Source organism: Dicentrarchus labrax, unplaced genomic scaffold (genome assembly GCF_905237075.1).
Source record: "Dicentrarchus labrax unplaced genomic scaffold, dlabrax2021, whole genome shotgun sequence".
Taxonomy (NCBI): Eukaryota; Metazoa; Chordata; class Actinopteri; family Moronidae; genus Dicentrarchus; species Dicentrarchus labrax.
This window is the reverse complement of record NW_026136712.1, coordinates 5239371-5252527: the sequence shown is the minus strand read 5'-3', so window position 1 is coordinate 5252527 and position 13157 is coordinate 5239371. Positions and strand designations below refer to the sequence as shown.

The window sequence follows — 13157 nt, the reverse complement described above, 5'->3', positions numbered from 1 at the left end:
GAAGTTAGAAAGAAGTCAGTTTACCAGAGCTCTGTAGCCCACTCTTCATCTCTGCTTGAGGCTACATTAGCTGCTACTAGTAGAAAGTCTTGCTTAGCAAAGATGGGAAATACTACCAAATTGTTAATTTAAACCAGTATGAATATTCTATATAAAACCAGAAAGATAACAGTATTACTGCTTCACCTTTACTCTTTCTTATACATGTTAATTTTGTAACACTAGATGAAGCAATATGTGGGTCCACAGTGTGCACTGGGCCTGCAGCACACCAATAAGGTACATTCATATTTAGTATCAACAAAATATTATATGTAGGCTTTTTGGACAGCGTATTTATTAGTCATTTCACTGCCTCATTGCACAATATTTATTTACAAAATGTTTCTTTATTGCAGTACTAATGAGCAAGATAAACAACTTGGACTTGTGTAGCACACAAATGAGAGGGAAACTGTGAACAGTGAGGTGTTGTAGTGCTTTGGCCCCAGTCTTAAATGGCTGCTATCCATTTTTTAAACCACCAGATGTCACTGCAACTGCTAATAAGTACATGCAGGTCGGTTCACATAAATCCCAGCATTACAAGCAGAAACTCCTTCAACCTGAGCAGATCAAGGCTGTTAAATAGATAAATACAACATTCTCAAAGTTTTAATCTGAAAAATTGTTTCACATGCTTGTCACTGGAAGTGACAGAGTCACAACTGGTACTGACTCCTCTAAAGAGAGAGACAATTAGAGCTGATCAGAAACAGCTGTGGCACCTGCAAGACTTAAAACCTGACATGTAGCACAGCTGGTAGCATTTTCTCTTGCTGACTGACTGAAATGGCTGCTGTGCAGGCCTCGCTTATTGTTGTCTTGACTGTTTGGCTTGCCAAAGGTTTGTGTACTTCTACCTACTGTTTCAAGCTTGTGTTTGACTTGTTGGAGTATAGCAATGTAAGAGTGGCAACATGTCTTCAGCCAAAATGGTTTGGCTACTAGAGTATGCTTTGGCATAATTTCTGAAACTGTAACTTAGCTATAATGAGTCTGTGATATGTTGTGCCATCACACCGCACAACTATTAACCACAAGTGCATCATCCATAGGTTCTTCTATGGGTGCTGGTGGGAAACCATGTGGTCAAGGGATGCAGATGGGAATGAACGGTAAGAACATTTGTGACAGAACTCTTCAGAGCTACTTTCTGGCACTAACTTTACATCAATTTTCTCTGTTCTACAGATAAGTCCATGCCAGAGGCTAAGGAAGGTGAGGATATTCTATAAAATACTACTGGCCTCACTTTAATTACAGCTGTTGGCTACTTAAAATCGGATACAACTATAATATACCTTTTGACATCATGGATGAAGTAAGAACTCAATTATTGTTTTGTCATGTAGCAATAAAATGACTGCATTGGACTGAGCTGAGTCTTTTGGGGCAAATCTCAAGTCTGTTAATGCCGTTGTTTAAAATGTCGAGTGAATTCTCACAGCAGCGTGTCTGGAGACCATGAGTCAGTTTTACTTGTCAGTAGTTCATTAATCAACTGTCTGTTTCAGTACAACTGGAAACCAATGAAGTTGATGCATCAGCTGAACACATGAAACATGCACAGAAGGCCCTTAATAGACCTCAAGGACTCAGAAATGAGAAAAATGACCATCAACGCAGAGCTGGCGACCATGTGAACAGCGACAACCTGACGGCGGGCGACCATGTGCACGTGCAGGGCGACAACCTGACGGCGAGCGACAACCTGACGGCGGGCGACCATGTGCACGTGCAGGGCGACAACCTGACGGCGGGCGACCATGTGCACGTGCAGGGCGACAACCTGACGGCGGCGACAACCTGACGGGGGCGACCATGTGCACGTGCAGGGCGACAACCTGACGGCGGGCGACCATGTGCACGTGCAGGGCGACAACCTGACGGCGAGCGACAACCTGACGGCGGGCGACCACGTGCACGTGCAGGGCTACAACCTGACGGCGAGCGACAACCTGACGGCGGGCGTGCACGTGCAGGGCGACAACCTGACGGCGAGCGACAACCTGACGGCGAGCGACAACCTGACGGCGGGCGACCATGTGCACGTGCAGGGCGACAACCTGACGGCGGGCGACCATGTGCACGTGCAGGGCGACAACCTGACGGCGGGCGACCATGTGCACGTGCAGGGCGACAACCTGACGGCGGGCGACAACCTGACGGCGGGCGACCACGTGCACGTGCAGGGCGACAACCTGACGGCGGGCGACCACGTGCACGTGCTGGGCGACAACCTGACGGCGAGCGACAACCTGACGGCGGGCGACCATGTGCACGTGCAGGGCGACAACCTGACGGCGGGCGACAACCTGACGGCGGGCGACCATGTGCACGTGCAGGGCGACAACCTGACGGCGAGCGACCATGTGCACGTGGCACAGGGGGCGACAACCTGACGGCGGGCTACAACCTGACGGCGGGCGACCACGTGCACGGCGACAACCTGACGGCGGGCGACCACGTGCACGTGCACGGCGACCACCTGACGGCGAGCGACCCAAAGCTCCTTGCTGATTGGGCTTCACGCAACACTGCAGCTAACGACAACCTAGAAACTTTAATACAGCTGTTCAAGAAGCTACGCAGAGGGCACCTGTAGGTGCTACAGCAGCTGTGGTTAAAGCAAGCAGGTTGTTTGGAACTGTTTTAAGTAGAGATTTACATTTGAAGAACCATGCAATTGTTAATTTTGCATTCTACATGTACCGGTTTAATCTCTCTGCTTCAAATAAAACCCTTGATTAACTGATTTGTCTCCTTCCCCCAGAGATTAGCTTTGTAAATGGGTTAAAGGACAAATATTTACTGTCTCTTGCAAATCCAGGGATGATACTTTTTTTTTTTTCCCTTTTTTCTTTGTTGCAGATTATATGTGCTGTCCATGTTTTATGGAGATTTTGAACATGCTGTAATTTAAACTAGATGAGCATTCTTCTGAAGACTACTAGCATAACAGTCAAATCTCTAAACTGAGAACAGTTGAGTTACATTGTGGGTAATGTAGGTCTATCAATTAAGTTTTAAAAAACAAACAAACCTGTCCATTATGAGACTGAACGAAAGATAAAAGTAAAACTTCACTTATACTTGTAAACTTAGTTATTAAATTACAACTTCATATTGTTTAAATGCAGGAGTGCTACAGAGGTCTCGTAAGTTGGTTAAAAATGGACCCTGTTATAAATGACTACAGAACAGAAACTACAGTGAACACTCTTCTGAGGCATGTTCAGAGGGAGTTTGGTACTACATTCTCCTCTGATTGCTGTGACATAGATCCTCTACAATCCTTGTCTCTGATTGGCCACATTCCTCCAGAGCCTACATGTTATCGCTTGGGAACTAGTCTTCAATGTTACATTGTTACTTTAATGTACAGTCAAGGCTGAAATTATTCATACCCTGGCAAACTTTGACTTAGTTACTTTTATTCAACCAGCAAGTTTTTTTGTTTTTTTCTTGATTGGAAATGACACAGGCTTCTCCCAAAAGATAAGACGACGTACAAGAGGCATCATTGTGGAAAAAAATATTTCTCAGCTTTGATTTACATTTGAACAAAAAAGTGGCATGTCCAATTATTCATACCCTTGGCAAATTGTCAGTCTATGGGAAAATCCAAAGTTCTATACCATTCCAAATAGTCCAAGCTGTTCTAAAGCATCCGAATTACCCTGATTCATTGGGAACAGCTGTTTTTTGTTAAACATTTTTATTGGTTTTTTGTTTTAGTACAACAACATCCAACACTTAAAACATCATGAACATATGACGGTAGTGAAAATAATAATTAAAATAATACTGAAAGGACCAAAATAAATGAATAAATATAGATAGCAAAAAAAATCTTGATGTAGGTTACAGCGTACATTCCCAACAACAAATCAGACATTTTTCATCATCTTATTCTCCCACTGCCTCCTCCATATCTCCAACCCTTAACAGTTCCAGAAATATCTTCCCAATGTTGTAACATTCAGAACTTTTACTTAACTCGATGTTAAGTTATTTAATCAGTGGTTAAAAGACGGGCACCCAACATTCTTCCAACATAATGCTATACAGCGTTTGGCCTGTAGTAAACAAAGGTCAACCATTTTTCTTTCCTTACAAGATAAACTACAGTCATCTGGATAAATGCCTAAAATACATAACTTAGGGCAAAAAGGTACAGGGGAAGTTGTGATCTGAGAGATATATAACACTGAGCTCCAAAATTTCCATAAGCAGTGATATAATGTACCCTGGTGACTATTACATTTATAACATAGATCAAGTATATTAGGATCAAATTTATTTAATTGTACAGGGGAGATGTATATCCGCATTGTCCAATTAAATTGTATCATTCTCAATCGAGTGTTAATGGTTTAAGTGTGTGTTCAGTAATCCAATCAATAAGTGAAATATCTTCTTGTAAGTCACGTATCCACTCCTGTCTTTTGCTATCAGAGTTTTCCTTATGGTTTTCAACAAACATGTTATAAAACTGGGAGACCAGTCTTTTACCAAAACCGTTTTTTGTAACATGTGTTTCTAAGACGGAGAATGAGGGTTGTTGCACTGAACTGTTTGAAAAGTTGTAAATACTTAAAGAAGTGTTTCTGCGGTATATAAAACTTTGCCTTTAACTCATTGAATGACATTAGAGTATAATCCTCATCCTGTAGTTTCACTATGCCCTTGTTCCACCATGCTTTAAAACCCATGTCGTTCTTAGCCGGGGCGAAGTGCTCATTGCCCCAGATTGAGGAGAAACAGGACAAATCTGAAGAGTCATCCACGAGTTTTGTACTTCATGCCAAACAACAATAGTGGTTTTTTTTACAAAAGGATTAGTAGTACTTTTCTTTAATGTTTTAAAAGATGCTGAGTATAGATAGAGGAACAGCTGTTTTAATCAACTCAACAGGTGAAAAACAGAAGCTCTCTGCACTTGGTTTGTGGACAGTCATGGCTAAGACAAAGGAGCTCACTGAGGACCTGCGGCTGCACATTGTGGCTGCTCACAACAAAAATGGAATTGTTTGGCCACAATGATGTAGCCTTCATTTGGTGTAAAAAAGGAGAGGCCTTCAACCCTAAGAAAGCCATCCCCACTGTCAAACATGGTGGTGGGAACCTAATGCGTTGGGGGTGTTTTTCAGCCAATGGACCAGGGAACCTAATCACAGTAAACGGCACCATGAAAAAAGAGCAATACATCAAGATTCTCAACAACAACATCAGGCAGTCTGCAGAGAAACTTGGCCTTGGTCACCAGTGGACATTTCAGCACGACAACGACCCAAAACACACAGCAAAAGTGGTGAAGAAATGGAAACGTTTTGCAGTGGCCCAGCCAGAGTCCTGACTTGAACCCAATTGAGAATCTGTGGAGAGAGCTAAAGATCAGGGTGATGGCAAGGAGACCCTCCAACCTGAAAGAGTTGGAGCTCATCGCTAAAGATGAACGGGCAAAAATACCAGTGGAGACATGCAAAAAGCTGGTCAGCAATTATAGGGAGTGTTTAATTGCTGTAATAGCCAATAAAGACTTTTCTATTGATTATTGAGAAGGGTATGAATAATTTGACATGCCACTTTTTGTTCAAATGTAAATAAAAGCTGAGAAATAATTTTTTCCACAGTGATGCCTCTTGTACATCTTGTTGTCTTTTGGGAGAAGCCTGTGTCATTTCCAATCAAGAAGAAAAACTAAAAAGTAATTTTAAGTCAAAATTTGCCAGTGGTATGAATAATTCTGGCCTTGACTGTATGTTGTTGGATAAGTTTCTCATTCTTCACACTCTAAAGAACTGTTTTACTCAAACTGGCCCTTTAGCACACTCTAGTGTAATCCTTAGGGGCCATTCCACATTATTGTTCTAAACAACATTTTCTTCTAAATTGACTTGCTAATTGATACAAGTGTGAACCAATGTTGAATTAAGCCCTACATTTTGCATTCTGCGTACCTGTTTTAAATACTGTACTAAATGGCGAGATGTGTAAAGATATCAGTCACATCCATAATGTTAGAGTTGTGTGGTTGAGTGAAATGTGGTGCAATGTGTGTTGTATGGTGCAGTGAACCAAAAAAAAAGAAGAGGGCTGAGGGTCTGTGCTGTAGGCCAGGCCGAGAGAGATACATGAGGCCTTTTTCATTTCCCAGTTTGTACATTCTCACCTCCTCGCATCTTAGTCCCTCCTCTTTGTCCAATTTGGCAAGTTTTTAAGACAACCTCTTAACAAGCTATCATCTGGTGTATCCAACTCCTCTAAATCTGCTGCCGAATCAAGAGGTGAGGTAACCCACAGGGACTGCTGTGGCAACAGAGGAATGAGACAACCCCAGACCTGGCACAGGAGAATGAGCAAAAAGTGATTCTAACAAGTTAATGTGACACAACTGCACAGATTTCTTCTTCAGGCATCAAGATTGAACAAATCAGGTCTGACACTTTTCTGGCACCGATAGTGGGAAGATATCATGAGACAGTTAGCACTGGATAGATATTGAATACAGACAGTCTAACAGCGCTTTAAAGCCGCTTACTATGGGCTTGTAACGCTGTTTAGTTCAATAAGATAAACCAAAAGCAATTTATAAGACAGTGCAAGACTACCTGAGAGAGAAGTCAGTCTCCTCCTCAGTCTCAGTGGAGCAATGGCGACCTCGCGCGGCTCTTCTCTCAAACTGCAGCTCAGTGGAGGCGGGCGCAGATTAGAGCGCGCGCTCTGCCTCTCGTGCCGCAGTTGAAGAGTGGATGAAGCGGTGCATCTCTGAGGGATGGCGGCGGAGTGCTAAATGAGTCCGAGTTTGCCGAAAACATCACAGAGGAGCAGCGCAAAGTTACCCGCGGAAAGGAAAATTCTCCCATAACAAGGTCAGACTTTCATTTTTCCCCACAGAGCGTCAATTTTAATAGAGAAAACCGGTCGAACTGCCGATCCTAAGGGCGTGATTAAATAAAAATAATTTGTCTGCCACACAACCTCGCGCGCACAAGGGCAGTTTATTTGTTCATCTTTATTCGAAGCATTCAAATCTGAAAATAATGCATTTTGACGACGGCAGGCAGAGAAGAACCTCAAAAGTATAAAGAGATTTATTATTGTTCTTTCAGTTAGTATTAAACCGTCTATTTCCCATTATGTGCGGGTTGTTGTGCGGTGTATTATGGTGTGTTTGTGTGTGTTTTGGTGCTGCCAGGCAGAGGTTGGTCCGTCAGTCCCAATATAGAAAGTCAGTACCTGTGTTTTTGCAGCAATGGCACCGGTGATAATCCTGGATTTCCTCTAATCTTCCAGCTCTTCTCCACCACACACACAGCTCCTCTGCCACCTACACCCTCTGCCTTCACGGCCAAAAATAAACCCTCCACCTAGCCAGGAGTGAATATGTAAATACTTCTCTCCACAGTTTGATAGAGAAGTATACTATATAAATACTATGTCTCCCTCCTTTATTTACTCTGAAATGTATTTCAAATTGAGCAATACTGTATCTACTTAATGAGTTAACAGGCTAAGTGACACAACTGTATATCCTCCCCAGCACGTGCCAAAGTTAACGTGGACCATTTGTACTGACACATGACTCTTTCTGGCTTATTCAATTATGTGACCATGTTCACCACCATTTCCAGTTGGTTTCACATCATCATGGAGTTCTGTTTTAGAAAAGCATTCACTTAAAAGGTAAACTTTCAGTCCTGACTGTTTGCCCCTCAGTTGGATGTATTTTCCTTTGCCAAAGTCCTCAAACACCCTGTACCAGCATCCTTTGGCTCAGCTGCCACCCCTACATCACAGAAAGAACAGCAAATCCCCTCGGCGCATCAGACTGGCGTGCAGGGGCGGACTGCTGAATCAACAGCAAACTGGTCCAACGATCCCCCGCACCCTCCGCAGTGTTTTAAAAAAGGCTCTGCGCTGCTGTCTCAGATCTCCTTGGGAATAAATTTCCAATTTTCAAGGCCATGATCAAGAGGCATCGACCCACACGAGTCAGGAAATCCTGTTACTGTGCAATATTTTTTGCCTGTTTCCACACTGTTTCTCTCTCTGCCTGCTCACTTTTGTAGCTTTGCGTGAGGGTGTGTTGAGTGGGTGGGCTGTCTCTTTCCACTCTTCCACCAATGTGTGGGTCCTCTTATCTCTCCTCCTCCTCACCTAATGATAGCTCAGAGTGCCTAATAATGAGCTCTCTGTGGACTCGCAGTGCAGAGATGTGATGAAAGTTCTGCAGTGCTTTTCTCTCTCTCGCTCTCCACACACACACACACACACACCTTTTGCCACCTCTCATAAATTACCGATTTCTGCTCTCTCATCGATTCGTGTGTGAGCGACGGGAGCCCAGTCAGCTGCACTTCAGCTCCAGCTCTTGAAAGAGTGAGTGCCAGTGTACTAAAGCTTTTTATTATTGTACCACAGGGCATCTGCCTCACTCTCTCCAGCCGCCAGCATGATGAAGGACTGCCTGCAGTTCCTTATCGAGCCGGCCAAGAAGCTCAAAATCCGGCTCAAGGTACGACTCTGTTCTCCTCTGATAGCACAATATTTGCTGCAGATGCTAAACTCGTAAACCTTGCTCTTAAATGTACATTACGTCATATTTTTTCCCCTTTTGATCTCCTGTGTCTTCGCTCCAGGAGTCTCGCAAGCGAGTTAAACTTGAGAAGAAGGAGCCGCTGTTGGAGAGTCAGTTATTTATTATGGAACTGGCTCGAGAACTCAACAAAATATGCCAGGTAAGCACTCCTCCTCTACTCTTTCTCTCTGTCACAAACTGCACGCAGCCATCTGCATCATAAATACTGTTTATATCTTCACCCCAGAGGTCAAATATCCTCGGCCACATCTGGACCAGTGAGGACGTCTGGCCGGCCAGTGTGTGTCGGGATTTCATCGTGGAATGGGCCGCTGTGTTGGAGAAGAGAGTGCAGGTACGTGCGATCTACTGTTAGAGATGTTTATGTAACCAATAACCTTCTCTCTGAATGTTGTGCTTTTGCTTTAATGCTGCAACTTATGATTATTTTCATTGCTGAGTCATCTGCTTTTTAGTATATAAATGTCAGACTATTAGTGAAAATGTCTTCTAGTGTCTCGTTTGGTCCGACCAACAGCCCAAAACCCAAAGATTTTCAGTTTAATATAATATATTATACATTTGAGAGGCTGAAGACAGCACGATTTTAAAATTTTTGCACCATAAAGCCCCTGAATTGATCATCAAAATAGTTGCCAATTAATTTTAATGTGTTTCTTGTTCAGCCGAGGATCATCCTGTCTGACTACCAGTGCGAGAAACCAGACAAGAAAGACTGGAAGGGACACCTCCTGTGCATGCTGGAGGCAGGCGGGGAGTGCGACATGGGGCCCCACAAAAGAGTCATCATGGACTGGACACGGGAGATCAAAAGCAGACCTCAGGTATAGCATGGTGGACGCTGGAGGATGATGTGTGCCAGCTTTTTCTTCTGGCGGCTGCTCGGTGGTTAAAGTCGTCTGACCCAGTTCCTCCTCGCATCTGATAAAGATGATTAAGCTAATACCCTGCCCTTGACGATCATCCCATCATACTCAAGAGTGTGCTGGGGCCATGATTGCATGTTAAACACTCCAGTGAGTGACAGCGACTCACGCTCATTGTCTCCTTCATTCCAGCCCACCGTCTGGCCTGGTGAGCCCGTGCTCATGATGCTAGACGACCTGGAGTTCCAGTGGAAGAGGGGGCGTCTCCCCAACCTGCTCCCCGCCATGGAGCTCGTCATGCTGGTCGTGCTGAATGCAGACAGCCCCGTCAAGGTCTGTCACAACATTGTGCCTGATTAGATTGTGTTGAATATTCGTCTGGGTCCAGGACAAAAGCAGAACTGTTTCACCAGTGATTGGATAAGCAGCATGCTAATTCATTTTATGAATAAGCATTCATCAATAGTGTAAACAGTGTGGAGCATTGGGTGTATGGTCAGGCTAATCTCTTTATCACACTGTGAAACTCACCTTGGTCTGCTTTGTCTTTATGTGTCCACTGTCTGTCTTTGTGTGTGTGTGTGTGTGTGTGTGTGTGCGTTTAGGAGGACGTCACAAAGCAATGGCTGGTGAGAAAGCAGAGGAGTCAAAAGATAGGTGAGTCGTTCATTTAGAAGTGTTAAAGATAAAGAAAAATGAACGAAAAAAATCAAATTAGAAAGAAGTTAATCAGCATTGAAGAAGCTGAGCAGCCCTCCATAATGTGTGAATTGCTATTGATTATAAGAGCGTGTGGGCATACAGTAGCACTGTGGACTCGATGGAGTGAAACATGATGAGTCACTTTCATTAATCAGGTTGGATGTGTGATTAAAGGATAGCAGGTGGGGAAAGCAGCATGTGGAAGGATTTGGGCCATGAATGGAACTCTTGATTGTCTCCGTTGTAATCACAGGACTCACTCTCTCCTTTCAGACGCTGTCCGCTACATCCCCCACAGTGGTGAGTAGAAATCCTGACTTACCCTGAAATCAAATCACAGTTATTGTCATTATTGATTCATCTGCTCACTGGGCCTGGGTGATATCATCTACAATGTACTGTACGTCACAATATGTTGTCACCTTTATCTTTAAAATGATGAACATAATAATATTCTTGTGTAAATACACCAGTGCACTCTATTTTCTTACTTGTGTTGGCTCACTTCTGCTGTTTGTTCTGATTATTAATAGTATGACTAGTTAATTATTCTGGACTTAAGGGACAGAGCTGGGTGGCTCGACATCAGACATTATTGTGATACATTATTGTAGCTATTTACAGTTCAATCATGTGTGATTCTGAAATAGTAAATTTAGTGTGTCAGGGCTAGGAGAACCATAATGTGATAAATGCAGTTTATTGTTCAGCCCTGCTGTCACTTATTTATTTCTATTAACCATGATGTTAATCGATCAATACTTGAGTCTGTAAAATGTCAGAACCTAGTGAAAAAAGTGTTCAGATTGCTTATTTGTCTGACCAACAGTCCAAAATCCAAATATATTCACATTCAAACACATATATCTTTATGTTTTTATATATGCAGATCAGTCATAGCAAATACAACGGACAAAAGCAGCAAATCTTATTACAGTTGAGAAGTTGAAATCACTTCATGTTTTATATTAGTGTTTGATAAATAACTTAGAATTTTCTGTTGATTACCAAATTATTTCTGGTGTCAGTTTTAGATGTTTAAACCTGCGTTCACTGAGGGTTTTTTTTGCCACTTGGGGGCAACAGGAACAAGCTGTGAACACAAGCTCAGCACCATAGAAAGTTGCCTGTTAACGCATCCAGCAGACACAGAGCAACATTAGCATTCCTTTGGAGCCATTTTATTGTGTTGATGATGAAGACTATAGTCCAATATTCCCTCTCTCCAGTCTCCACCAACTAGAGAGAATATCTGTCTCTTTAGCTGCTAAGTGATCACTGTCTTCACCAGCTAGTTGCTAACTTTGTGTAGCTGCTGAGCAGGTAGTGTACGGTGGGTTTTAAAAGAAACAGATCTGATAAACAGTCGGATGACAACAAGCGACTCCTTTCACATTCCACATAGTCTCTTGATCTATTGATGATATAAAAATATTGAATGTAGCAGCTTTAAAGAGTCTCTTCTTCTTCTTTCCAGTGTGGAACTGGATTTGCGATGCTGCAGGTATGAACACTAATCAGATCATCTGTGTCCCTCATTAGTCCGTTATCAGATCTTTACAGTGTGTAATCTTCCTGCTCTGTAACTCCACAGAGGAAGTGACTCTGGACTCAGACTCAGCCCACCCAGGCCTGTTAATCTCCAGCGATGAAAAGCACATGCGCTGCGGCCTGGAGCGCCGGGAGGTCCCGCGGTGCCAGCAGCGCTTCGACGGCTGGTGGTGTGCCGTGGGCCAGGAGGGCTACGCCAGCGGACGGCACTACTGGGAGGTGGAGGTGGGTGAGCGGGACTGGCGGCTTGGTGTGGCCAAGGCGTCCGCGGTTAGGCAGGGCTTCCGCACACTCAACACAGATACGGGCTATCTGACCCTCCGCCTGGAGAGGGGGGCAGATCTGAAAGCCTTGACGGTGCCCGCCACCCCGCTGTCACCGAGCTTAGTGCCCAGGAAAGTCGGGGTGTACCTGGACTATGAGCAGGGCCAGGTGTCCTTCTACGACGTGGAGAAGCGCTCCCACCTGTACACCTACAGCGAGAAGTTCACAGAGGAACTGTACCCCGTGTTTGGGACTGTGGAGGTGGTCAAAGACCTGGTGATAAGGCCTGCAGATGTCAGACAGCAGTGCCTCTGCCCCGGGCCCTGCCTCTGGACCTGAACTGCTTAACACACATCAGTCACTCCTCAGTCCTGCTCCTCAGCAACCCACAGAGTCTGTGCTTTTACTCTGGTTGTGAATTTGAATCTTGTGTGTCGTTTCTGGTTTTAAAAAGTCTGACTCTCTCTGCGGGTTGCCTCGTGAGGTCGTGAACAAGAACCACCATCATTCTGCATTATACTTTGTGTTACTCTGCCTTCATGGAGATGTACAGTGTTTGACTATTTCTATGGTAAAGATGAATATTTTAAGGCTGGTCCAAACCTCAAAAAACAGCCTTGTTTTTAGCTGAATGTTAATGTTTTTGCACACGGTCCAATAAGGTTTGGGACGGTTTAGAAGTCCAACAAAGCCCACAAAGAGCCACACGTTTTAGTTAAAACATAAAAAGTTGCAAGGTGTTCATGCCACAGCAGCACTATGGAAATGTATTTTTGGTGACTTTTTTTTTTGTTACTTAGAGATGAAAAAATAAGAACAAGCATGAACGGCACTGTGTGTGAAAGGATGTGCGACTAGATGCTCAGAGTGCAGCTGATGGGAGCTCGCCAACACGCACAGGCAGATAATTACAGACTGGGTTTGATGCATGTGAAGAGGTAATTCTCACTCTGTTTGCTTTTGTCTCAAGCTTCCTGCAAACATTCGTCAGGCATGGGCTTGTTTCTGCAGCTGTGTTTTTGTTTATGTGTGCAATATTAAGATATCTATGCTTTTTTCCCCCCAAACATCAATAAATCAACTGTAAATGCTCCATGTTGTCTTCAGTGGTCACACATGCAGATCTA

General features: G+C 43.8%; 2 protein-coding genes across 2 annotated transcripts; both read left to right on the top strand.

The window, feature by feature from the left end:
- Nucleotides 1-461: 461 nt before the first annotated feature.
- On the top strand, nucleotides 462-2444 carry LOC127373827 (uncharacterized). Its single transcript, XM_051418665.1, has 6 exons — nucleotides 462-886; nucleotides 1098-1157; nucleotides 1234-1260; nucleotides 1557-1792; nucleotides 1983-2000; nucleotides 2109-2444. Exons 1-6 carry the CDS (start codon nucleotides 832-834, stop codon nucleotides 2442-2444), a joined length of 732 nt encoding a protein of 243 aa, XP_051274625.1. The 5' UTR covers nucleotides 462-831.
- A 4321-nt stretch (nucleotides 2445-6765) lies between these two features.
- zgc:194990 (uncharacterized protein LOC568410 homolog) lies at nucleotides 6766-13123 on the top strand. Its single transcript, XM_051417542.1, has 10 exons — nucleotides 6766-6917; nucleotides 8470-8563; nucleotides 8688-8786; nucleotides 8874-8981; nucleotides 9313-9471; nucleotides 9706-9846; nucleotides 10119-10170; nucleotides 10489-10515; nucleotides 11693-11719; nucleotides 11810-13123. The coding sequence occupies exons 2-10, from the start codon at nucleotides 8501-8503 to the stop codon at nucleotides 12367-12369; spliced, it is 1236 nt and encodes a 411-aa protein (XP_051273502.1). The 5' UTR covers nucleotides 6766-6917; nucleotides 8470-8500; the 3' UTR covers nucleotides 12370-13123.
- The last annotated feature ends 34 nt before the right edge of the window (nucleotides 13124-13157 follow it).

Bases quoted from the DNA above. Each gene is read 5' to 3' on its own strand.
- LOC127373827 (XM_051418665.1), top strand. From the start codon at position 832: ATGGCTGCTGTGCAGGCCTCGCTTATTGTTGTCTTGACTGTTTGGCTT. The intron at 1,158-1,233 runs GTAAGAACATTT...TCTGTTCTACAG, and splicing joins GATGCAGATGGGAATGAACG to ATAAGTCCATGCCAGAGGCT. The intron at 1,261-1,556 runs GTGAGGATATTC...TGTCTGTTTCAG, and splicing joins CATGCCAGAGGCTAAGGAAG to TACAACTGGAAACCAATGAA.
- zgc:194990 (XM_051417542.1), top strand. From the start codon at position 8,501: ATGATGAAGGACTGCCTGCAGTTCCTTATCGAGCCGGCCAAGAAGCTC. The intron at 8,787-8,873 runs GTAAGCACTCCT...TCTTCACCCCAG, and splicing joins AACTCAACAAAATATGCCAG to AGGTCAAATATCCTCGGCCA. The intron at 10,516-11,692 runs GTGAGTAGAAAT...TCTTCTTTCCAG, and splicing joins CCGCTACATCCCCCACAGTG to TGTGGAACTGGATTTGCGAT.